We start from the raw sequence: 26,003 nt of genomic DNA, 5'->3' as shown, positions 1-26,003 counted from the left end.
GATGGATCCTGTCATCCATGCCATCATGCTGGGACATTGCTGCTGTTTCTGTAAGGAAGAAGCCCTGAGCCCTGTAACTGGACTTTACTGCCATCCACAACTGCTGCTGCCATTAATTTTACAATCCCCATGGAGGTTTAAGGTAAAGGGACATGTTTTATTCAATGTTTTTACAGAGAACAGTCTAACAAAGGAGTTAGTATCCAGCAAGGCCCATTACACAATACAGTGATGCAACATTAATGGAACATTGTGTTCTCCCCTGAGCACTCATGTTCTGTGTTTGACAGGCAATCCTTGGGGTCCAAGCATGAGCCCAGCAGTGGCTGGGATGGCATTGGCTCCAGCCCCTTCCCTTAATGGTGGAAAATATCCCATTGCAGTTGCAGTTGTACAAGCTTAGCAAATGCTTCACATACCAGCCTCTGCTGGCCTCCTTGTTCATGGAAACATACTTAAAATTCCCATTTGCCAGGTGTGGGGTTAGACATGGACTGGACAAGTCTAAAATCCTGCAGACACTGGGATGTGGCAAGGGAGGTGAAACTGATGATGATCTTTAATGTCACCTCAAAACCATCATGATTTCTTATAGAGATTAAGTCACAAATATTGAGTGAAAGGAACAATAGTGTCACTGGTTTTATGTAAAGATCTCCTGACTAAATACTACCAGTAATCATTCTAGGCAGGCATTCCCACTTCCCACTGGTTCATTCATCATTCACTAGTCCATATAAGGGTGGAAAAAGAGCCAAACAAACAACAAAAAAATCTGAAACACACATGCTCATCTGGATCATGTCATTTATTGAGTCAGCAGCGATGGCAAACGGGGAATCAATCGGCCTTACCGTCACAGGCAAACCCCACCAGCAATGCCATGGAAGTGCACACACTCCTCTGCTTGTCCCATGACCTCCATGGCTCTGCTGGAACCTTCCTGTTCTCCTGGCACTGCTTTGCCTTCTCAGCAGTGTAGCAACTCCCTGCTCAAGCAAAAAGACATGGCTTCACTGGGTGTAATTAGGCCTATAAAAAACCACCTCGGGCTTATTTATGCCTTGCTAAATCACATGATTGAGATTTTGTGGAGTGCTGTGAGTCAGACTCTTGGGAAGTCCTGACCAGCTATTTCCTCAACATCTCAGTGAGAGAGGTCTCTGTGTTGTTCATGTTTGTACCTCAGCAGTCAGTCAGATGAATGCTTAGAGTTTGCTAAAAAAGGCTGGTACCCCATTTCAAAGTGCCAGAACCCTTGCAAACAATTTTGACTATGATACAGAACTAAACAGGGCACAGTAAATAACAGCACATACATCAAGAAGCTGCACTCTTGGAGGAGAGAGTGAGGGCTGAAAAAGAAAAATGCTCTTTGGCATCTCTGACATCTGTCTTATTTTGCTTTTATCAAACCAGAGAGACATTCCAAGTATAAAACTTGCAACAGGATTACTTAAATATGGTAGGAACAACTGTTAAAGCTTATTTTTATTGTGCAAGTAGGCCAATGCATGTAATTCCTCCTGCAGTAATTTTTCATGGGGCAGGAGTAATTGAGGACAAGTATTTAATCACCTCTCTCTTATCTTGGCTTATCTAAGTGTTAAGATAAAAGGGCAAAAATCGAACCGTGGCACATCTCATACAAATTTCAATGCAGATTAATGTCTCAACAGAGAAACTAATAAAAAGAATTGCTCACCATATTTATTCAATGCAAGTGAATTCTTGTTCTGAGTAGTCACTACTTTCCTTTTTTCTTTTCCAACAAATACTGGCCATCCTGAACCATAATGAACATGAGGCCCTGAGCAGGTTGAAAGTATCAGCACACTGTGATGCAGTCAAATTGAGTAGTCCTGTTTCTCAGACAATACCACAGCTATAGAGAAAGGAAGATGACAGAAGTGCAGTCACACAAAGGCAAACTCAACGGGTGTACATTCCTGATGATGCTACTGTGAGCCACTGAGGAAATGGAGGTAGAAGACACCTAAACCTTTTATTACAGTTTACTGCAAATCCATGAGGTGCTTGTGCAGATAAAACCAGTAAGACTGTGTGCATTTTTCATGGAAGAGTTTCCATCAGTTAAGATGCTAATGACGTTTGTCTGCTTGTAGCCAAAGAATAAGCAAGCTTGTTCAAAGAATTCACCAGGTTCTCAGCGAGCCAGACTGCACTATAAAAATCCCCTATAATTTACAAAATCATCAGGATAGAACATGTATTCCACTAGAAACAATAGCTAGATTATCCCTTCAAATCTGACTATAGCCTTTAAAAGAAAAAAGAGTGTCTGGAATATTTTTATGGAAAACCTATTTCAAGGTTCTCAGGAGAACTGAGCTGGAAAAATCACCGTGTAATGGGATAAACTATTACAATTTCAGGGCTGCAAGTGGCCAACATGATTTCTCAGTGCACACTGCCAATGAAAGCAACCCTGTAACTCAAAGGGCAGGAGAAGAGTTAGAGGCAATAATATCCCTGTGTTCTAAAGTTAATAATTTACAACAACACTGAAATCATGCTGCTGAAAGGTGATATAATAAAGACTAGAAAATAACACATCCCCTGTTTTTCAGAAGACTGACATCATTTTTGTGTCAAAATAGAAGGAAGCCTCAGCAAATTGCCCAAATATCCATCAGGAGATTGTAAGAAAACCTGATTTCTTTCAGTCAAACTGTGGAAGCAGGCTGTGGGAAATTTAGGACATACAGGGGGAGAAATCCTTATTCAAAGTAAAAATTATTTTAGGCTGCATTTGCATTCTTTCAGAAGCATGCAAAATGTCACTAATTACAAGTGTCAATCACAGAGCAGGCCAAGTCTCCAGCAATAGAGCAAAGGTTTCAAAATGAACAGAGCAGGAATTCAGTTGCATTGTTACTCCCTGGAGATTATAGCAACGCTGTAAGCAAACTAGAGTTATTTTCAATTCAACAACATGTATCAGAAACCATTTAAAACTAAATCTTGTCACAAAAGTGGAAGCTCCATATTAAATATCTCAGTTAGTAAATTTAAAAGTGATTTTTAGCGAACAAGAACCTGCAGCATGAAACATCAAAACTTCAGCAGCTTGCCCCAGTAAATCAGTGTTTTCCTAGAAGGAGACATGCAGGACAGGCTCACAGGGAAGGCTCTGCAGCTGTGGAGCAGTGGGGTGGCTGGGGCAGAGGGCAGTGAGGCCATGCTGGGCTGCCCATGGTGCAGGCAAAGTGAGCTGGACAGAATCCTTATTTCACAACAAAAAATTTAGAAACTGGAGGGTCTGACAACATCATCACCCAAGGCTTCAGTATGGCCAATGGTCCCCTTCCCAAATTCTGTGTGACCCTGGCAGCAGCAGCACAGGCTGCCCTGCAGTGCCTTGCCAAAGGCCAGCTCAGTCCAGCCTGGGAGGCTGCTTTGCTGCTGGCCACCCCCACCCAGCCTGCCTGCAAACACTTCCCTCTTAGGGGTTAACCTTCATCTCCCAGAAATTTCAAGCTCAATGGCAGGTGGTGAGGCAAAGGGAACAAGATGGGCTCCTGTAGCTTCAGAGCAAGCTGCTCCAGCTGACCTCAGGCACCAGTTTGGGAAAGCAAAGGAAGTGAAAGCCTTGCTCTGTTGGCAGCAGAAAAGCCAGAGATCAGTGAAAGCTTTTCAGGGAACTTCACTCTTGGTGTGCAAAGGTCTGGCACCCTGCTGACAGCTGCTGGGATTTCACATCTTCACTTACCTATGTCAGGCAATAATTTGCATTGCTTGGAAATTTCCAGCTTCACACATGGCCTCAAAATGAGATCTGCTGTTCTCAAAATGTTGTTTGTGCCACACTTCCAATGTCTGTAGAGAACTGGTCTCACAGCACTGGCTCTTCTTTATCAGCTAAGTTGCATTAGACAGAATCTAAAAATACATTAAATACTTTCTAATATTACTTTTTGACATAAGCAGTTACTATAGCTGCAACAAGCATGTTGCAAGAAAATGCATGAGGGTTGCATAACTCCTTTTATTCAGCAGGGATATGTGCACTGAAAGGTCAAAAGGCCTTGGAATAAGGTTTTTTGTTTCTATGTTTGTCTTAGCATTCATACTTTAACAAAAATATCACAAACAACTTCAAGACCTCAAATGAGCAGCTGATCTCCTTTTACTTCAAAGAAGAAACTAATTTAGCTTAGCTACAAAAACCTACCTGCAATGCAAAATTCAAGGAGATGCTGTCTAATATGTGAGAATCTGACAGAGAACAGTTGACAAAAAAGCAGCATCTGAGCAAGCTGGGGGTCTGTTGCTTAGTGAGAGGGAATTCAACAGCTCAGAGAACCCACCAAATACTATGTGTTTATCATACAGAAGTAGCTTTTATATCAATTGCACAGAGATGCAGCTCTCTCAAGAAACATCCAGTTTGATATTCATTAATTTACGAAGCACATAGAGGAGGCAGAGCAGTACTCCTGAAATAAAGGCAAACCAAGGCCCTGGAAGATGTACAAGTCTGTTTTTTCTTGTCCTGTAACAGTGGTGGATGTGAAATTAAAGCCTCAATAACCTTGCTCTAGATACCAACCCAAGCTTCCACCCAAACATACCAAGACTACCAATTTTAGAAAGAATGTCTTCTCTTGTTCCCCAAATCCTTGATTGATACTGCAGCCCTCACGTTTCTGGATAAATCCATTAAGTTCTTCAGTGTCTGCAAACTGGTCTTTAAAAGGGAGGGATTAAAAAAAATTATTTAATGGGAAAGCAGTTAAAGGCAAATAACCATTCCCTGCACTTGTGCTGTCATTTCTGTGAAACTGCTATGGCTGCTGTTCTGGTAAGCTTCTCTTCTGCACCACTTCATTTGCTCAAGTACAAAACAGGGATCATTTCATTAGTGAAATCTGGATCCCCAGAATAAAGACTACTCACTTTGTTGAACAAACTAGTATTGCCTTTGAATAATATGAGCAGACTGATCTTCAGTGCTAGTGGAAGAATTCACTCACTCACCTTCAGCTAAGGGGCACTTTGCTCAGCCCTCTGTAAATTCCTACTGCCCAGAGCTGCATGGGTGCTGATTCCAAGGAACCTCAGGATCCTTCCTAGACCTTCCTCAGTGGAGTATCTCATATATAGTACAGCCTCACTGTGCTTTTATGGCTCCCTCAGTTCCTTCCTGCTAACAAATACACTGGTCAATCAAATACTGCTCACTAATTAAATCAGCTGTAAGACCTCCAGAGCTCATTTTGTACACACCAAATCCAAAACATTATTTGTGAAGATCCTGGCAGAAGGGAGCTCATAGCAACTCCTAGTTCCCATGGGAAGTTGACAAATATGAGCAAGTTATCAACATATTTCCACAGCAGTTCTAAATTCATCCTTATCATTCCTGTGCACTCTTCAACTATTGCTATATAACAAAGGCTAAAAATAAAAAATCCAAGGTCTGTATTGTCCCTTTTATATTAACTCTTTCCAGCTACAAACATTCCCAGCTGTAAATTCACTTTGATTTCCAGCTCTGCATGGGAAATCCATGCACCCAGCCCCACAGCCTGCGCTGTAACCCTGGCATCCATCACACGTAAGTATTTCTCTTTCACAGAGAAAATCATGAAACAATTGCAGGTTTTTACAGACTTCTCTACTGCCTCAGAGAAGCCAACCAGACCCAAATTTCCCAGTCATAAACCAGGGAACTACACAAATGCACCAGCAGCCAGGGCAGGCAGGTCAGTGTTTGCTGTCTCACACATTTTGCCTATTCTTTGATTTTCACTGCTTGAGCTTGGACTCCCTCACACACAATCCAGGAGATATTTTGATTTCCTTTCTGCTCCATCTCCCTACTTTCCAGTCACTGCTAAGTTATTTAACATGTCAGTAGCATTAGCAGTATCTTTAATACATCAGCAGAGTTAAGTAGTGAGCAAGTAAGCACAAGGGCTTCAGAAGGATGGTGGTTACCATGCTTCAAGCCAAGCAAGGAAGAACTTAGTGTTCACCTTTATGAGGGGAGTTTTTGTTTACCAACACTCCCCAAAACTATTTTTAGTAACCTTGAATTTCCATCAGCATGTACAAACACTGTTTGTATTATACCATGAATAAATACAGAAGAAAAAGAGCTTTTCCCACAACAGCCTTTATGGGCTACTTTTAATTAAAATCAGTTTAATGATTGATAAGCTCTAGTATTTCCAGCAGCAAATCATAAGTGGTTGACTGTTTCCAGAGACAGTGAAAAAAACTGAAGATAATATAACTACATAAGCTAGCATAGTTAGTTGGTTTACTGGTTGTCAACACAGGAAAAATTTGAGGGTTTAACACGTAAATTCAAGAGCAAAAACTAAATCAGTATTTTGTAGGAATCAGAAAGTTCAGCTATATAAACTGAGGGAATCATTGTTTCCAAGGCTTACTTTTAGTCTCTCACAAAATTCCTTTTGACATATTCCCTACATCAGAATGAACAAGCAGGAATTTTCAGTATCTGATTAGTATTTAGGAAGGGGATGTCCCATATATCAATTCTGTACAGTTGCTACCAGGAAAGGTTCTTCTTCACTGTGCCTCTTAAGCAAATGGAGGAACACTGCAAATCCCTGTGGCCTCATGTCCTTCCTCTGCTCCCTGGGCTCCCAGAGGCAGCAGAATGCAATTCCATGTGCCTGAGCACACATTTGTGGAGACATCTCCTCCTTATAAACAGAACAAATCATCTGCAGCTGATCAGCCACACAACAAATGAAAGTTTCTTTCCACAGCATGCAGAAAATAGGAGTGAGTTTAGGGAGTGTGAAATCCTAGAGCTCTACCAGGACCTTCCCTAGCCCCATCTTCCTTGGTCACTGTCACCAAGAATGCAGGGCTGTCTCAAACAGCTGCTGCACCCACCTGCTTTCCTCAGCCAGTGCTGGTGGGAGGAGCACACAACACACAGGAGGGAGCATTTCCTCTTTTGTACTGTTATTTTATTTTGTAGTAAGATCCACGTAGTATATAAAATATAACAGGAAAAACTGAACGAAGCCTAGAAAATGAACCGAGGAGTTCAGCTGCCAAACCACCACAGCTCTACTTCCCTGGGTTCATGAAGTCTCCAGAACTCATGGACTGTTTGCTTGTACTATTACAGTTCTCTAGCATATGAGCCTACACCAAAAGCTGATATGTTCCAATTAAGCCATAGTTAAGTGACAGATGTAGAGAAAAAAAAAACAAAGTGGCTTTTGTAAGCCACAGCTGCCCTTGACAGAGGTTACAATGATGTCTAACTATACTGTAATGCACATTACATCAAGAACCTTGAAAGAGCCTCTGAGAAAACGGCTTCACATTAAGCATTTTAAAGAAAGGTCATAAATACTGCACTGTACCAACAGTACCTCCCAATGTCCTCCTTATGCCTGAGGAGCATTTGTGTTTTGTAAGAAGCTACTACATAGATGACACCAAACCTAGAGGTAGGTTATAGGCCAAGGTATGTTACAGGCAAAAAAAAAAAAAAAAGAAAAAAAGAAAAAAAAATCCCTTTAGAGCTAGTCACTGCACAGACTGCCCAGCAGGAAGCAAGGCAAAGTGTCAACAACTCTTTCCTCCCGCCCTAAACATTGTTCACACAGTGCATTTAGTTCCTAGTGCCCTAAGAATGAGAGTGGATCATCAGCTGCTAGTAAATGCAGTCATGCCAAGAGAACAGCTTGAAGTTATTCAAGCAACAACCTGTTACTGTGCAAAACTGGTGCACTGGACTGTTCCCAACCAGACCTCCAAGCTTAGGAAGTGACCCGACAGTAGAGAACCAAGGTGTTTTTCTTTTGACTGGGAAATACTTTAGTAACCAACAGGAGAACATTCTGCTCAGTCTACATGGAAGGAGTCAAATATCAGCTTGTATCAAAACTTTAAAGAAAAAAAAATTGAAAAAGGTTTAAAAAAAGCACACTTTGATGAGACCAAGTTTTTAAGAAGTTCCTGTACCAAACAAGCCGCTAGAACAGCTCATCTCCCCTAAATCCTGGGATCAACACAAGGTTGATAACAAATATATGTACATTGAGAAACACACCTGCAAGTACAATAGTTACAGCAAATTAACCCCAAGTTTTAATGGTGTATGTAATGCCTTCAGGTCACAAAATGTGGACAAAAAGTTAATCTTAACTCCCTCTGTGCACTATTTGGTGATAATCAAAGTAATGATGCTGAAGATTCATTTTATTTCTACTTCCAAAGGAAAAGGGTAAATGGTTAAATATGTGTTGTCCAATTTGTTCTCCACTATACGTACACCCACACACATACACACACCCTCAAACTGCACTGACATTTCTTTTTGACCAAAAGAGTAGATCCTGGGAGTAAGTGCAAAATGCAAAATCAACTGACAGAAAATGCTGAACAAACAGCATCATAAAAATACAAAATATTTATATTACTGAACTATTAACAGATGATGTTCTCTGTTTCTTTAAAACTTTGGAACCACATAGCTGATTTCTTAAATCTAGTCCATGCCAGCTTCCAGAACTATTAATGTTTTAGTTAGCTTCATTCTTTGATGCTTCATCAAAATTTTCTACGAGATCTGAAAAAGATGAAGATATTTAATACAGTAATGCCCAGTAAGATTACCTTTGTAAGTTTAATGAAAATGCATATAATTACAGGAAAGGTTAAGTAATACTTAATTACACTTAGAGAAACCATTTCTTTATGGGCAGATTTCAAAGGGCTTTAGAAAATATTGTTTGTTTAAACATACACAAAGAACTAGAAATGCAGAAACACTCCAACAGTGAAAATTCTAACATTAAGTGATTAAGAGCTGATTTTCAAAGGTGCCCTACTAGCTGCAGTTGAGTTTTGAGCATCAGTATTCTTTATAGAATGCCTGCCATTTTAGAAAATTGAATTTTATGCAAGGTCACAAAGAAATAAACCAGTGCCAAGGCAGGAGGATTTCTATCTCTGGTCCACACGAATGTTGTTTTAGATAACACACCATCCCAAAGGATACAGTGGAATGTGGTTATTGATAAAACAGTTATTCACTGACAAATAAAGAACTTGTCATATTTACTTCCAGACACACTGACATCAGTCCTTTTTCTTCTGCTATAGAAATAAAAACTCCCACTCCAGACCCTGATACAAAACCAACCTGGTAACTATGTCAATTATGTCATTTTGCAGTCCTAAAGCCCTGTTTGGATATTGAGATACCTGTTCAACCTCACTGAAACTACTTTAACCTAGTTTCACCCAATAATTAAGGTAGTTGCACAAGGTAATCTCTTTTTCAAAAGCTGGAATCCCAAGTCATATTTTAATGCTGTCCTATATAAGAAACCTCCTTCAGCAAGTGAGGAGTATGATCACATCAAAAGCTACACATTTAAATGAATGAATCAAAATATTTATATCTTAAGTGGACATAAAAGTGTTTATGTGCCTACCTGGGACATCATCATCTTCTTCATCAATATCTTCAGATTTTGGTGCTTTACTATCCAACACTATAAAAAGAAATTTGGTGCTGAGTTCTCATAATACAGAATCAGTGACACTGACACAACAAAATAAAAACCATACATGTGAAAAAAGCAAGCACTTCCTCAATCTCCAGTAGTGACAAACACACAAATGACCAGGTACTGAAAGTTACCAGCATGACCAAAAGGTTTCCTTGGGGACATTCTGACAGCCAAGCATTAGCAGAGCCATCTTCAGATGCTATGGGGTATTTATTCATCAAGAGTTTGGAAAAGATCAAATGATACAGAAACCCCCAGCATGACTCAATCTTCTCAGTGAAATCCCATGTTTCAATGCAACAATATGGCACCAAGCAGTGACCAACACATCATTTGATTCAAATATGCTTGTGATGATCCATCCCTCTAAATTTTAGAAGATATTTTAAGCATTACTAAAGAAGAAAAACCCTTAAGTTTCACTTAAACTCTGAACACGAATGCTGGAGTAATTAAAACTTATTTAAAAGGAATAACTCTGTGTTGAAAACATTAGAACAGGTGATGTATATTCCATTCCAAACACAGACAACTGCAACACATCCAACTACAGTCATCTTAATGGCCATAACAGCCTAACTGGAACTGTACCTAATCTTCATTTCCTAACTGTAAAATTACAGAAATAGTTATACCAAATACACTCTTGCACCCATGCTCCCAAAGTTTTAAAATTAATAGAAAATAAAGAATCATATGCATAACTGTGATTTAGGGTTTTTTTTGTTTTCCATTAAAACTTTAACTGGCTTTTTTTTAAGCCTTGCTTGGATTCCAAAGATAATTGTAGAGCAGAAGAACATATTGCTTCTTCTACAATTGCAATAGAAATACGTTTTGTATGAAGAAAGAAAACGGAATAGATTCCCTGACAAAAAGAACTGGTTGAGTTTTTCCAAGTAAAAACTTGCTTTTCCCTAAGCATTCTGCCATACACAGCTGTACACCTGCTACCATAGCATGCCAGACTTACCCATTTCTTTTAAATCAGGGCCTGCCTATGTAATCTTGAATCAACAAAGATAAAAAGAAAGTTCTTCCCCCACCCTCTTCTTCCACAACAGTGGCAAATAAATAACAGCACACACACATTTCTGACTTTGTAAGTTGTTGTTAAATTTGGGTTAAAACTTTCAGTAGTTCATATGTCCTTTAAGTCAGCTATGGAAGATTCCAAAAAGACCTACCTTGTCTTGGGAATTGTTCAGCTAACTTCCTGAGACTTGTTAAGCTGTCAGCACCAAGCTGGCTCAAGATGCCTGGAAGCATTTCTGTGATGGGTTTAGCCTCTGCATGACCAGTAATTGCAAAAGTGTTGGCAGAGAGGGAAGCTTGAACCTTGGGGTTGTTGAAGTGAATAACTGTTCCATCATCTTTTATCATGTTCACCTGTTCAAACAGATTAATAACATTTACCTAAGTGTTGTAGCATCTCATTAGACAAGCATAATAACTAAAATCTAGATTTGAAATATCAAAATTACAGAACTAGCACTCCTCCTAAAGGATAATATAACCATGATAAAAGCACCTGGAGTTAACACCACCTAAACTCAAAGCTCCAACCTTGCCACATCAGGCTAAGCCATTACCTTTCACAGGTTCCTGTGTCACCTACCAGGAAAAAGTTCCTGCTTCTTCCCAGCTGGCACAGGACTCCCACTGGCTCAGGGCAGGGATGCACACCCAGCTCTGGGGGATCAGGTACCAACTGCACTGGAACACACTTCCAGTGCCTTCCCAAGCATTCCACAAGGGCTCTCAAGACTGAGGACACCACCCAGTGATCCTGCTCTCCTTCCCTGGCCTTCTGAATCCCCAAGAATTCAATCTTACAGCCAGTGTAGTGGCCTGCTTTGGAAAGCTGAAAAGCTTTTTCTTCTAGGGATGGATAAACTATTATGCAAAAAAAAAAATTGTCTGACCATAGGAAGCGAGTTCTACCCATCCAACACAACAGTGGTATTAAACTTACATGAAAAAATTATTAAGCAATATTTTTAAGTTACAGGGAGTAAACAGGGATTCAGAACTAAAGATGAGATCTAAAGTACAGAAACATCTAAGTTCTCAATCCTCACACAGCAGCAGAGTTCCAAATATGTTTTGAACAGGAAATCCAGGTGTGTTGCTTTCCTGCAGAACTAAGCAATATCCTGTCCTTTGCCCATGGGGAAATGGTAAAGGCTTCAAGCACAGTTATCATCCTGTTACTTAAGAGCCTCTTTCAAAATGACACAAATGTGTTACTCATGCTTGACTCAACATGACTCTTCTAGCTGCACGAAGCTTACCAAGGTCAACCTGCGTTCACTTGAATAAAACATTCCACAATTATGTCTCTTGCTATCAAGGTAGAAACATTTTGCATCATCTTCCTACACTGAGATATTTAAATTCCTTAATAACTGTGTCTGAATAAAGATCCTGTGCTTTGTGCACAATAAAAACCCCTGAATATACACTGAGAACTGTGCCTTTCTTTAGTTCATATAGCTCTGCATATTTGTATTAAGCTTAAGAAAACAGACCAACTGAACTGTTTCTGTACCAGAGGTCTGAAAACTTACAGGCAAACCTCACTGAATCTGCATTTGCCTTCGGAAGGGAGGAATGCACTTAGAGACTTCTGCATGCACCTTGCAATCCTGCTCCAATTAATTAACCACAGATTAAATACTGCATTCTTTAACCAAGGAGTGCAAGTACCACAGCTCCACTGAGCTCATGATGGAGAAACCTCCTCCTCTTCCCATGCATGAGGGTCACTCCCTACACTGTTATGGAAAACATGTTTTATAAATACATGTAAATTAGAGGGATTCAAGGAACATCTGAAACCTTCACATTCCCACTTACATTAACACAGAAGCTGCTTCTGTACAGTCTCTGCAGTGCTTCAAAAAACATTTCCTGGAACTACTGCAAACAATTCCAGCAAATTTTGTGCAGTAAAAGGTCCTAATTTTGATAATACAGACTCAAGCTCTTACTCAAGGTGTTTCTAAACCTTCCTTCATACTCTGCACCACACTTGCTCTAGATGTGCCTGCACAGTCCATGTACATTTACTGCTCTTCTCTTTAGAGCAAGTTCACAGAAGTCAAGAATGAAGAGAAGTTTTGTTCTGCAATGAATGCTGACACACAGAGCTTACTACCTCCACCACACACTGCCTGGCCAGCAGAACCTCCACCTTTCCTTCTCCAGGCACATACACATTTATGCCAATGAGGCAAGGATACATCATACAATGTTAACTCTCAATAACCAGATCTCTATGGTTTTGCTTGGAAGATAAAACTGTTGTCAAAAGCAAACCCACCACACCACCACCAAAACAATGGAGTGAATTTAATTTCAAACAGGAAACACTTATGTTTTCACTCTACCTCTTCAATGCCAGCAATGTTATTTACAGCCAGTTTTTTGAGGGAACTCTGAAGTTTTTTGTCATCAGCTGTAGCTGTTCTGTGCACCACCTTCTTCTTTCTGCGAGCTGTTCCCTGGGAAGAATCAAGAAACAACAGTCAGTGCTGCTCAAAATCTCACAACAGTAATTGCAAGTCAGGGCACAGTCTGAGCAACACCTTTTAAGTTATGAGACATTTCTGTAGACAAAAACGCTCCTCAACTTATTTCCTCTACCTACAGCTTTGGCCATGGTTCCCAATTATAAGTTTTTTCTTAAGCATAAAGACCAAAGAAACACCAAACAGCAGCATATTTTCCCTTCCACTAAACCAGACTACAAAAATACTACTTAATATTAAGCAACACATAACGAAGTTTCCCCAGAATATTTTTTCCAAAACAAAGCACAAATACAGTGATTTAAATAGCCCCACTTTGGCAACCAAGTCATTAAAGCTTTCAGAGTGTTCCACAGAGAGCAATTCTGGAATTCCTGCTTTGCAAACTTTTGTACAATCATCCTTAACAGGGGATGAGCATCCATACTGAACAAACCACATGCCTTTTTGCTGGTCACAATATTAACTACCCAGTAGAGCTCAGAGAAAAGAAACAGCTCAGTGCACAGCCAGTGCCTGGAGCAGGCACAAAGAAGACAATCCCCAGCAGGAAGACCATAAAGGCAGAACTGGAACACCCAACAGGTGAGATTAGCTGGAGCTTTCACAGGTCACAACAAGTCACCGAATTAAAACAAAGTTTACACACTGGAAACTGCTCATCCAGCCACTGTGAACTGAAAGAAACTTGCATTTCAGGTAGCTGCACTATAGGCCAGATCACACAAAACCTGTATTAGTCAAGCCTGAGCATAATTTTTTCTTTTCTTTCTATGAACTTCAGCCTATGCCTTCAAAAGCATCTCTGGTGGTTTTCTTACCTTTCCTCCTATTCGGACCTGTGCTTGAAGCTTGGCCAGTTTTTCTTGGTTCATAGTGCTACGTCTAAAGAGCAAAAACAAGTTCAACTTAACATCAAAACAGTAACAAAAAAAAGTCCCAGTCCATTTAAAGAGTACTTTTACAATTGCAGTAGGATTAAACAAACACACAAAACCAGAGCTTTAAAGCCACCCCACCTAAGCAATCCACAGAGGTCCTGCAGTAGGAAGGACCCACGTTTAGCTAAAGTGTCTGTACCACGACGAGGCACAGACTCCATAGGACATTTCATTCTGCATCAGGCCGAGGTACTCATTTCCAGGATGCCAGTTTACTGCTGGAAGTATTTAAGTGAATTAGTGGCTTCAACCAGACCCAAACCAGCACATACACCACAACTGGGTCTGGGAAAACACCTTATCTTTACGAAGATCCAGGGACACAGTCACCACTGAACTACCTGCGATAGTTTTCATATAATGAATTTATGATACTTATGACTAATACGCGAGATCCAAACTCTGTGAAGTTCGTGTATGGACATATTTACTACATGAACCTCCAATTTCATCCAATACAGCGACTGGGAAGTTTGTCCAGTGCTTCTCCCACGGGTCCGATGGGACCTTTAAAGGCTGAAAGTCCTGAAAATCCATAATGGGTGAAAAACGCCTCAAGCCTCCCAGCAAAAGGAATGCATTTCGCTGCTCTGCCCCAGAAAATCGTCAGAGATCCTCGGAAATCTCCGCATGTGCTTCGTGCCGGGAACGGCGGGGGTAAGGGCGGGAGCGGGGCAGGGAGCGGCGCACGGAGGGACCCGGCGGGCGGCGGGAGAAGGGGCTCAGGGTGCAGCCCCAGAGCAGGGGGAGCGGGAGGGGAGCGCGGCTCATCCCTCAGCAGCCCGTGTACCCGAGGCCCCACGGGAGAGCCGCGGCCCCGCGAGCCAGGGCAGCCCCCGCACAAGGGGCTCCTCGCTCGGCCTCTCCTCAGGGAACGGCCCAGCACTAACCGAGGGGATAGGACTGAGCTGCCGCGGCGCCCCGCCCGCCCCAGGCCGGCAGGGACGCGGCGATACCGGGACGCGGCGATAGCAGGACACGGAGACAGCGGGACACGGCAAGAGCGGCCCCCTCACCTGAGCGCGGCGGAGCCCCCGCTGCCAACACGCGGCGAGAACAAGATGGCGGCCGAGGAAGGAAAGAGAGGCGCACAGAGAAAGGAAGCGCCGCGCCACGTGACAGGGCCGGCCCGCCCGCAGATGGGCGGGACCGCCCACCTTATTTACATAGGGGTGGAGGGCATGGCACGCAATGGCTCCTGGGAGTTGTAGTCTCTAGTGAGCAGGAGTTGCCCGTGCTTCGGGGTAGGGAGTAGTGCCCTGTGACCCAAACTGGGACGCGGCGCTTCCAACCGTGTCACCACTCGCTCTGTCCATCTTAGCGAACCCTTTCTCAAAACCGCTTGCGGTCGGTTTTGCAATCCCGCCAGCTGGACAAACTCCGGAGAGAGCAGGGCGACCAAAAGGTTTATTTCGGAAGGAGACAATAAGCCCGGAACCACCCCCCTCCCACCGCTGCCTGCTCCGGTCGGGATAACGCTGGGGTTTGCCCAGGGGGAGTAACCAGGGCTCTGGGGCCCCGGTGCGATGACTCCTATCCCGGGGGTCCCGGGTCCCTGTAAGGAGCTGAGCTCATTCCAAGCCCCCCACTCCGTTCCCACCGGCTGCCTCCCCCGGGCCGACCGTCAGGGCGGTGCACCGCCCACATCCGCCACACATCACTTCCTGGGCTTTAAAAAACGGAAAAGAAAAAAAAAAAAAAAAAAAAAAAAAAAAAAAAAAAAGACACACACAAAAAAAAAGTCCAGCTGAGCGGGTCCTGTCCTGTCCGGAGGTTCGGGGCCGTACCCGGGTGCCGCCGCTGCCCGCGCCGACACCATGAAGGCTCAGCCCGCGGCAGCCTCCATCCTCTGCCTGTGCCTGGTGCTGGCGGCCTGCGCCGCCGCCGCCGCGGGAGGGCTCGGAAAGGGTCAGACAAACGCTTTCTTCGGGCTTTCCCCAACTCCTGTCCCCACTCGGGGCGGGTCCGGTCCCCTCAGCCCGCGGGGGCAGTGGGCGCAGCTTCGGGCTCTGGAGGCGCGGGGGGCTTTGCGGGGTCTCCGCCGCTGTGGTCGGGTTCTGGCTGAAGCTCCTGAGGGGAGCCCCGGGGAGCAGCCCCGCCGTGCCCGGCGCCTCCGTCGGGCTCCTGGCAGGCGATGAATGGCCCTTCCCTCCGCCCTCCGCTTCCCTTGCCCTTGGTGACCGCTCCTCACCCCGCTCCTGGCTTGACCAGGCTCTCTGTCTAATTACCGTGTCTAATAGCCCGGTTCAGCCGGGGCTGGGCATCAGCCCAGGTGGTGGCTTGGCCGTAGAGGTAAATCTCCTCCTTGAGGCTGGTTGTAACCAATTTGATCAATGACAGCAAAGCTGTGGTGTGGACCCCAGCCAGCCATTCACCCTTTAATTCCCCAGATGACTTTCATTCAAAAGATACGCTCTGTAATGTGTTGGGCAATGCTTTAAAAAACACACCGAAGCTCACCACAAACTGGGGTTTGTTTTAAATATAGAAAAGCTTTTGGAAAGTGTTTCCCAGTTAGAACAATAGAAAGTTTTTATTATTTTAACATTTTGGCCTTTGACTGAAATAGCTGAGGTGTCAATATTCCGGGTAAACGTGACTTGTGCTAATCCAGCTGGGTTTTGCTCTGGGATGTTGAGCTCGTACAAACGCGGCCCTGTGTCACGGGCTGCCTCAGCACTGGCTGTGAGGGGACAGGGACGAGGCATCTCCACCCTGCTCTGAGCTCATCTGTTTGATGTGTTGCATCACTTATGCTCATATTTGCTCATATCAGCAGAGATCAGGTAACACAAACACTGTGCCACTGCCCTCACCTCCCGGATGCTGAAGGGAGGTGTCGCAAAACCTTGCCTTGTTTTAGGCTTTCTCCAGCTTCTTTGCCACAGTTGTCTGCTGGAGACAATGTCCACTTTCCCCTGTGTCTGCACTGGGCAGTCTGTGGCTCCTGATCTCTGTGTAGCTCCCAAAATCTGCTCCCCTCAGCACCTTGGGCTGGTTCCTGACTAATCCAAACCCTTAGGGATGGGAGGGGGCAAACCATGTTTGGCCATCCAGCACAGTAATTGTTAATTACTGGAACCAAGACCTCTGAGGAGGTGTTCCACGAAGAGTTCCTCTTTGTACAGCTCCTGGATCTCCTTCATCTGAGCTCTCCAGGTGGCTTTTGGCCATGTGCTGTGTTGGCTACTAAAAAAAACCAACCCTGGCTTTGCAACTGTTAAACATACACTGACTCACTCTTAAGTCAATTGACATAACAAGACTTGTTATCTGGATGCCAGATAAAATATTTCCTGCATCTTCTGTCACTGTAACACTCAGAAATCTGTATAGTTGTGTTCTGTGTTCTTTCTTGCTCTTCCATGATATTATCATCAGCAGGAATACTTAGCATAATAGCTTTAGAGCAATTAATGATTATATGTTGGCCTCAAAGCTTTTAAGTTTGAGTTTAGTTCACCTTCAGTGGGATTTAAGAAGCCAAATGCTGACATGTTTAATTTGTCATTCATCAGATAATAAATGTTCACAAATTGAAAAAGAACAGAGAATAATCAGAAGGCACTTCAATTTAATATCTGTTTGGGGGATTTTAGTGTCATATACATACATATATAGAAATATTCATGAGCATGGTATGTTTTTGTTAATTAATTTCAATGGGATTCCTCATACGACTGTGTGGGCTGTAAGTATTTCCAGAAGTCTTTCCAGAAGTGGGGCTATAGTTGTCTTTAAAAAAAGAATATAAAATGAGTTGAAAATACTCTCGAGGGTTGGGCTGTTTTCCTCTGTTAGCTGGCATGTTAAATAATGCAGCATTTATAAACCCTTCTCTCTGGCAGGTTTTGGAGATCATATTCATTGGAGAACACTGGAAGATGGGAAGAAAGAGGCAGCAGCCAGGTATGTTCATTAGTTTTAAATACAGAAATGTGTCTTCAGAAGCTTTCACAATGGTTCTAATTCAGCCCTAAATTTAATCACAGAAAAGATTCTTTTAGCAAAAATGAGGGTGTTTTAGGAGACTCTTCAGATCCCTACAGGTTATTGGAGAGAAAATACAGAGTTTTGTTAAGTTTGCTAAGGCACCACTTAGGTTTAATTACTGCAGTCTAATTAAGTGATTGAAGCCCTAGCATGTCTTTGAAACAAGAAAATAATTATTTATTACAGTAAAGAAAGATATGGTTCTCAAACACACAAATATAAGTGTAAGTGGTGCTCAATGTTCCTAAACTCAGCAGTGCTAAGAGTTCCCTAAAATTCCTTGTGCCTGTATGGATGAGGCCTCAGCATGAGGTATTTTGTTTCCATCTGCAGCAAAAATCTGGAAGTTTCAAATTGTAGTGAAGTGACAGAACCTGGTTTGGGCTAAGCTTAAATTCTAAAAAGAGCAATGTCTCTATGAAAAATTACATCTTGACTTTCTTTTCTCAGAGTTTCTTCTGCTTCTTGTTAAAATCCAAGAAGGAGAATAGCATCCTTATAAATTCTACTTGCATTTTAACTTTATAACCCAGATCTGACAATGCTGACATGAGCAGAAATTACTCATGCCTTCCAGGTTTGCTGTTTAATTTAGCTCTGCTCTCAAACTGATCCATCTGGCAAGTTCTACACTCCAGTGCAGACATTGAATTAACCCAGATGGTACACTTCAGAAGTCTTACAAGTTTCGATAACTTGATACATTGGCATTTTTGAAAAAAAAAAAAAAATCATTTTTGACAGTTATAATTGTAGCAGCAGCAGAGGAAGCTTTAAAATGAGACAGAAGAGGGTGGGAGGGATGGCAAGGTCTGAGCTTTCAGGTTTGGGCAGGATTGGTGCTCCTGCTCAAAAAGACCCTGCAGCAAGGGATGGGATGGGATGGGTGTGAACCACACTCTCCTTTCATTGCTGATACACAGATCTGCTCGCTGATTTGAGCACAGCAGCATTTCAGCGTTATTGAATTGAAGGCTTGGAAGAAACTACTACTTGCAATGAAAATATAAACGTAAAAAGTACTTATTTTTTCCTAAGTCTGACCATAAATCAGGAGATGTAAAATTACACAAAATTATCTGGAATGCATCAAATGAGATGCACCAGAGCCGGTGGTCTAGGAAGTTTCAAACCTTCAATTTCAATTCTGTAAACTCCACAATGTCACGGGATGCTGGGGATTTGTCGGTTTTAAGTTCCCTGAGGGCGAGGGCGCGGTCCCTCCGTTCCAGCAGCTGCTGCGATGGCGTTTTTGAGCGGGACGCCGCGCAGGGCGGTGTCGCGGTGCCGGGGCCGTGCTGGGGATTCTCTCCGCCCGCGGGGAGGAGGAACCCCGGGGGCCGTGCGGGGCCGGGCGAGCTGTGGGGGTGTGTGTGTGTGCCTGTGCCCGGCGGAAGCAGTCGCTCCACGTCCGGGTCGGGTGGCGGTGTCGGTGTCGGTGGCGGGGCGATGCCGCTGGTGGTGCTGTGCGGGCGGCCCGGCAGCGGCAAGAGCCGGCGGGCGGCCGAGCTGCGGGAGGCGCTGGGCGGCCCGGAGCGGGCGGCGCACGTCGTGGCCGAGGCGGAGGGCGGCCGGGCGGCGCTGCGGGCCGAGGTGGAGCGGCGGCTGAGCCGGCGGGACGTGGTGATCGTGGACGCGGGCAACGAGCTGCGGAGCATCCGCTACGAGCTGTACTGCGCGGCGCGGCAGGCGGGCACGGCGCGCTGCCTCCTGCACTGCGCCGGCGGCGCGGGCGGCCCCGACGAGCCGCCCTTCGAGGAGCCCGACCCGAGCTGCCGCTGGGACCGGCCGCTGTTCACGGTGCGCGGCGAGGAGCCGCTGCCGCTGGGCGCCATCCGCGCCGCGCTGTTCGAGAGCGCCCCGCCGCCGCCGCACCGCTCCACCCGCACGCAGCCGCTGCAGTCCTGCGGCTTCCTGCACCAGCTGGACCGCGTCACCCAGGACGTGCTGGCCGCCGTGCTGGCCGCGCAGAGGAGCGGGGCGCAGCCCGGAGAGACCGTCCGCGTCCCCGGCGTGGCCGAGGGGCTGGTGCTGAGCCGGCCCGTCAGCGTGGCCGAGCTGAGCCGGCTGCGGAGGCAGTTCATCAGCTACACCAAGATGCAGCCCAGCGAGGAAAACCTGCCCCAGCTGGCCAGCATGTTCGTGCAGTACCTGAGCCGCAGCATCCAGTGAAGTGCCACCCGTGCCACCCAGCCGTGGGGCGGTCCGGCCCCGAGTACTCCAGCAGGATGAATGTGCCTTGGGGCACAGACCTGCGGAGCCCGGGTCCCGCCTGTCGGGGATGCTCGGATCACTGGGCAGCAGCAGCGGCTCGGGGAAGGCGGGCACCGTGTCTTGCAGCAGCCGAGCCAGCTGTATTGCTGGGGGATCTCCAGGGAAGCAGTTCCTCAGCCCTGCCTTCTCCCCACTGGCTTCTTGTAAAAAGGGAGCTACTGGTGCATCCCCAAGCAATGAAATCTCTGTGGAGATGCAAACCCCAGTAATCAAATAGTGTGATGTGACAGTGTAAAAGGTGATGACTGTAGGGAAGATTCTCTCCACGTTGGCATGTGTGTGTCTGGAATAAGAAGATTGTTTTTCTAGAACTGCCACCAGAAAATGTCAAACTGCAGAAGAGACTTCAGGTGCAGAACTGGAACAGGCTGTATTTTTAGGATGTGACTGTTTCAAAAAAATCTGACTGACCCAAGAGAGATTTTCAACTTTACAAAAGGGTGCTGGCTTAACAGACTCAAACTTTTCTGTTTCGGGTCTAATAATAAAATGTGTGCCTTAAATGGAGTAAAGTCTTAATTTACCTGCAGGACTATTTTACTGAAAAAAACTTGGCCATGTCTTTTGTCTTCAAGGTCATTATACACCCTTAAAACCATCATTTTACACCCTTAAAAACACAAATTGCCTAAGAATGAGTGCTGTCATAGGAAAAATGAGCTAAAATGACAGAAATAAATGTATTTATTTCTGTTCTGTGTGAAACTCATAAGTCTGTACTGGCTGTGATGGATAGCTAAGTTTCTAATAATTTTGGGTACAGCTTATATAAACTTCTCCCTTTCTGGTGGATCCTTCATTCTTCATTGTAATAAATGGTGGCTTTTGATTTTAATTTTACATGTAGTGCTCACTGGGATGAAATGGTGAAGTGGGGCAGGAAGAGTTATTTCAGTTACAGTGTCTGTCTGTCTGGCACACCAGCTGCTAAGGGGCTTTATGCACTGCAGAACTGAGAAATGACTACAAAATGTTTTTATATAAATAAGTTTACTTTACAAGTCAAAATAAAGAGAACAGAGCTGAGAAAACACATCAATTAACTCAAACCTCTGTGAGTTCTCACTGACTAAGAGTTGGTATTTCAAGGAAGTCAGCACTTGCATTTAAAATCTGCTTTTAAAATTTCTCTTTAAAAAGTGTATGCCCATGCTGACCCACCAGACCATTGAACTCTTTCAACTTGAATCACTAATCCTTGATGATAAGAACAGTCCTAAATCCTGTCTTAAATCAGCCTCTCCTCAAGAAATAAGCAAAATAATTTTGGACTCTATAGAAACAATGAAAAGAAGTCAGTGAGAGGGCACTGAGGCAGTGCAAGCTTTACTAGGGAAATGTGTATTCTTGCTCCTTACTCAAGCAGATATAAAGTTGATGACATATCAGTTAATTGTAGATGGCAAATTTGTGTTTAAACAATTCTAAATGTTAATGGCTTCATTTCCACCCTTTCCTCATTCTAAAATTCATTACTGAACATTGTTAAGTAGAGATTCCCTTTCATGTCTATTTACACCTAAAGAAAAACTCATAGTTCTGCTAGTAATTAATGTTGTGGTGTGCAAAGGTGTTAATAATTCATGTGTATGAAAATTTGACTTTATTTTTATCCCCTAAATGGTGCAGAGTTTGCAGTCAGAGAAAGCTTACAGTTTGCTTTGCTTGGCATATCCTGAAAGAAATATCCATATAGGATGTTCTCTCCTGATTCCTTCCTCTCCTTCACCTAATTTTAGGCTGTTCTTACTGTTCTGGAAGCCATATCATTATTGTATGGAAACAATCTCTGAGTACTGTAGCTAGAAAATGTAAAATGAATTATTTGGGAAGAGTGAAATCAAAAATAACTTTGGTCCTTTTGCATTGCACATTATTTAAGCTGCAGTTCCTCACAGACCCCCTCTCCTTAGCCCTGGTACTGGACACATCTATCACAATTCGTTTCAGCATACAAATGTGTAGGAAGCCATGCAGGCAGCCAAAGGGTTTGCTGGGTTTTTGGGTTTGCTGGTTTGCTCAGTGAGACTTGGGCTGTAATGGGCAGAGATTGTCACCCACAGGATTGCCTTAAGCAGCCACGAAAATCCATCCTGAGATCTCTCAAGCAGCTGCTGTCATTAACCATTGCCAGGGTAAAAAAGCATGACCAGTTGTGTATCTGAGAAACCTAAACTCAGAAGAGAAAGTCTCCTCCTCTACACAAGCAGTTATTGGCTGGCAGCTATAATAATTTTATCACATGTTTTAAGATTGGGAAAGCTTTTTGCAAGACAATCTTAGAGCACTCCATAATCTCTATATCTGACTTATTTCCCATTACATTTAGCCTTTGAGGAAGCCTTGACTATTAAACTGTACATGTAATAGAATTTCTTTGACAATTTTCTTTCTTCTTTTTGTTAGTGGTTTGCCTCTTATGGTTATCATCCACAAGTCCTGGTGTGGAGCTTGCAAAGGTAAGTGCATTGAATACTAGAGCTTGCTGAAATTTCTAATGAAATTCAACAATTTCTAATTGAAATTTTCTTTGTACAGACATCATGTAGCTATAAGAAATGTGAATTTTGCATCCAAAATGTAACTAATGATATTTGTATTTCATTGAGAGTGGCATAATATGGCAGTGTCATAGCAAACAAACAAGCTGGGTATGTGGCTAACCCTTAAAGGTTGAGGTAGTTGAGTGGGAGTGGTGATTTACAGCAGGATTTCTGTTTCTGTGTCACTGGATCAAATAGAACCACCTATGTGTGTTGGGCAGGCTTCAGCCCATGGCTGCCAGGCAAGAATTGCTTCAGTTACCTCCTGTTCTGAGCCTGGAAGGGTTGGACACATACATTCCATCTACTCACTGCTTATTGAGAAGTGCCACCTCTCCAGAGGGAGGGATGAAGTGGAGATTTTGATATTGACCTGAAAGTCTGAAATATTTTCCACTGCTTTTACATAGCTCTTTTTTTTTTTTTTTTTCTTTAGCTTTGAAGCCAAAGTTTGCTGAATCCAAGGAGATCTCTGAACTTGCCCATAATTTTGTTATGGTCAACCTTGAGGTAGGCTGCCTTCTGCTCTCTATCCATGTTCTGCCTAGTAATGAAGCATTTGGAATCTGACTCAACTGGTTGCATCCTGTTTTGTGTACATCCTAAATCCTGCACTCCTAAATGGGCATTCAGGATTGATTGATAGAGCTCATTGTTTTAAAAAGACATTTTTCAGTCTGGTTATTTTAATTGTGTTTATAAACCTGGCTCTCTGCCTTTGTCTATTTAACAGTTTGTACCTTGTGTGATTCAGTTTCCACAAGAAAGGGATTTATGTTCATTCTCTCAGTACATATCAAATATTCCTGTACCAGAGTGGGATGAGTAATGCAGATTGACAGACCAGAAAAAATATTGTTTTTACAAATTATATTTATGTAGGTAAAAATAACTTTCTTCCCTTGGAGAGTGGAGGATTCTGCAGTTACTTAGCATCTCTTCAAGATGTAAATTGCTCAGGGTAGAAGGAATCTGAAGGCAGTAACTTGTTTCTGTAAAAGGCACCATGTTTTGTTAGCTGTCTTGCTAATAGCTTTCCTCTCTCCTGCCTTGCTGTGGAAGGATGATGAAGAGCCAAAGGATGAAGCCTTTAGTCCTGATGGAGGTTACATTCCCAGAATCCTTTTCATGGGTAAGGCATCCACAGCTGTTGTGCCCATTCACAGCACTGGGTTCTTACTGTTTCCATCTAAATTTCCTGTTGGATTTCTTATTTCACAGACCCCAGTGGAAAGGTCCATCCAGAAATCATAAATGAGAGAGGAAACCCCAGCTACAAGTATTTCTATACCAATGCTGATCAAGGTATGTGCTGAATCATTTGAAGTACATTTTTAGTGAGATGAAGCTTTGGCAATAGAGAGAAATTATGTTAATTTAAAGTGTAACTGGTAGTGGTTAAATACAGTGTGAGTGATTCTCTGATACCTCAGTAACCATATTCAGAATCAAGATTCACCTTAATACCTACTAAAAGCCTCTAGGACTTAATTTGGTCTCCAGTTCTGGCATGGGAAATCATGGAATTTGCATGATCCAGCCACACATAGTTGGGATAAGGGTGCAGGACTGTTTTTCCCTTACAGATTAATCTGTAGATCTACATTCTGTAACTGTGTTGTTTTAAATCACTTTCATTACCAGTTCACCTTGATGTTTTCACCCTGAGATTAATGGTTGGTATCTCTCTGTGTGATCTTTCAGTTGTCCAAGGGATGAAGGAGGCCCAGGAGAAGCTGACAGGCGATGCTTTCAAACAAAAGCACCTGGGAGATGAACTATAATGAATACACTGAATGATACCTTTTCATCACTTCAAAACTGAGAGGAAATGATTAAACAGACTAAGAATGTATAGATGCACTGAAGGGACATAATTCCCCTGTCAGCAATGTTAGGTTAAAAACCCTGTTTGGAGTACACACACACACACACACACACACACACACAACAGTTACAGTGTTTTCTCTGCCTGGCAGTTGGCACTGTGGTGGTTCTTTACAACTGGATAATGTGCAAACACATCTCTCTGTGTGTTTGAGAAGCCACTAATATTTGGTGTTAAAAGGGAGGTGTGTAGGGAAGACAGAATTTGAGGACAATGTGATGGGAAAAACTAGAAGTAGCCATCATTTTGACACTAATCAGGGTTGAATCTCTCTTTTCTCACTGGTATTATGTGATCCCATACTTTTTACTGGGCATTCCCATCACTGGGGCATGTTCCTGGGCCAGTTGTTTTCTAGCTATCCAAAACCATGAATTCTGCCACTACACCAAGTAGAATACATTTCATGAATGTCCAAATAGCATGTGAATTATCAGCTCTGCAAATGTATTATTGTGTAAAACTGTGTGATTCATCTTTATTTGCCTTTGGGCAGAAAAGTAACTTTTTCCTTATGCACTCACCTTTTGATTGTTCCATCAAGTGAGGGTGGGTTGTGTTGAAGCTTTATGGGGTTTCCCCTTTTATTCTTTGAATGTTTTTGGCGAATGCCTTGCCATCACATTGTACTGTATTTTTGTACCAGGGTGAAAAAATTAAACCTTTTTAAACATAAGCATGCAGAGAGTGGTTTGTGGTTAAGGGCATAGCTTTATGGTCTTAAGCATGGGGGGATATGTTTTTGTTTGTTTGTGTTTGTTTGTTTTGTTTGTGTGGCAGTGGTTATTAATGTTGACTGTCACAGCTGAAGGTTTCTCCTTTTTTATAATTAAAATACATCATTTGTTTTTCCATATAATTACAATTCACCATTCTTACTCTACCCCCACTGTTGAAGGCAATGCATTTCTTTACTGGAATTGAAGTGAAGAATAGCAGGGAGTAAAATCACCCCTCTTGACCTGCTGGGGACACTTTTTCTAATGCAGCCCAGCTTGCTGTGGGCTTCTTTGTCACGTGAGTGCATTGCTGGCCCATGATCAGCTTGTTCTCCACCTGGATTCCCATATTCTCCTGTGCAGCAAAACAGATTTCCATACTTTCTTGTTTCCAGTTGAAGGGCTTTGGATTTCCCTTTCTTGAACTCCTGACAACCCTCTGTGCCCATTTCTCCAGCCTCTTCAGGTCCTCAATGGCAGCACAACCACTGTTACATGGATATCAGCCCCTCTCCCCAGCTTTATATCATCTGCCAGTTTGCTCAGAGCTGGGTGTTAAAAAGTATCAACCAA

The 26,003-nt window shown here is 43.3% G+C and overlaps 3 protein-coding genes across 4 annotated transcripts; 2 read left to right on the top strand and 1 right to left on the bottom strand.

Annotated features, from left to right (window-relative positions):
• Window positions 1-790: 790 nt before the first annotated feature.
• BTF3L4 (basic transcription factor 3 like 4) lies at window positions 791-15,143 on the bottom strand. 2 transcript variants are annotated; one of them, XR_009418948.1, is made up of 7 exons: window positions 15,030-15,143; window positions 13,894-13,957; window positions 12,932-13,045; window positions 10,727-10,928; window positions 9,462-9,521; window positions 3,734-3,903; window positions 791-1,885 (listed from the first exon to the last, which is right to left on the bottom strand). XR_009418948.1 is itself a non-coding variant. In XM_059477800.1 (6 exons), the coding sequence occupies exons 2-6, from the start codon at window positions 13,945-13,947 to the stop codon at window positions 8,544-8,546; spliced, it is 477 nt and encodes a 158-aa protein (XP_059333783.1). In that variant the 5' UTR covers window positions 13,948-13,957; window positions 15,030-15,143; the 3' UTR covers window positions 8,087-8,543. The 2 variants fall into 2 exon arrangements, 1 of the variants encoding a protein (XP_059333783.1); XM_059477800.1 differs by lacking the exons at window positions 791-1,885; window positions 3,734-3,903 and adding an exon at window positions 8,087-8,590.
• Window positions 15,144-15,692: 549 nt separating this feature from the next.
• TXNDC12 (thioredoxin domain containing 12) lies at window positions 15,693-25,387 on the top strand. Its single transcript, XM_059478660.1, has 7 exons — window positions 15,693-15,921; window positions 17,862-17,922; window positions 22,687-22,739; window positions 23,260-23,333; window positions 23,886-23,955; window positions 24,045-24,128; window positions 24,528-25,387. The coding sequence occupies exons 1-7, from the start codon at window positions 15,831-15,833 to the stop codon at window positions 24,605-24,607; spliced, it is 513 nt and encodes a 170-aa protein (XP_059334643.1). The 5' UTR covers window positions 15,693-15,830; the 3' UTR covers window positions 24,608-25,387.
• Window positions 19,456-20,178, top strand: KTI12 (KTI12 chromatin associated homolog). Its single transcript, XM_059478448.1, has one exon. The coding sequence runs from the start codon at window positions 19,456-19,458 to the stop codon at window positions 20,176-20,178; it is 723 nt and encodes a 240-aa protein (XP_059334431.1).
• Window positions 25,388-26,003: the final 616 nt, after the last annotated feature.

The sequence above is a fragment of the Ammospiza nelsoni genome, chromosome 9 (genome assembly GCF_027579445.1).
Source record: "Ammospiza nelsoni isolate bAmmNel1 chromosome 9, bAmmNel1.pri, whole genome shotgun sequence".
Lineage (NCBI taxonomy): Eukaryota > Metazoa > Chordata > Aves > Passeriformes > Passerellidae > Ammospiza > Ammospiza nelsoni.
The sequence above is the reverse complement of the archived record's forward strand: the minus strand, read 5'-3'. Positions and strand labels throughout refer to the sequence as shown.

Bases quoted from the DNA above. Each gene is read 5' to 3' on its own strand.
- BTF3L4 (XM_059477800.1), bottom strand. From the start codon at position 13,947: ATGAACCAAGAAAAACTGGCCAAGCTTCAAGCACAGGTCCGAATAGGA. The intron at 9,522-10,726 runs GTAGGTCTTTTT...TTCTTTTTATAG, and splicing joins TGAACAATTCCCAAGACAAG to TGTTGGATAGTAAAGCACCA. The intron at 8,591-9,461 runs GTAGGCACATAA...CATCTTTTTCAG, and splicing joins AGAAGATGATGATGTCCCAG to ATCTCGTAGAAAATTTTGAT.
- TXNDC12 (XM_059478660.1), top strand. From the start codon at position 15,831: ATGAAGGCTCAGCCCGCGGCAGCCTCCATCCTCTGCCTGTGCCTGGTG. The intron at 17,923-22,686 runs GTATGTTCATTA...TCTTTTTGTTAG, and splicing joins AAGAAAGAGGCAGCAGCCAG to TGGTTTGCCTCTTATGGTTA. The intron at 23,334-23,885 runs GTAGGCTGCCTT...TTGCTGTGGAAG, and splicing joins TTGTTATGGTCAACCTTGAG to GATGATGAAGAGCCAAAGGA.
- KTI12 (XM_059478448.1), top strand. From the start codon at position 19,456: ATGCCGCTGGTGGTGCTGTGCGGGCGGCCCGGCAGCGGCAAGAGCCGG.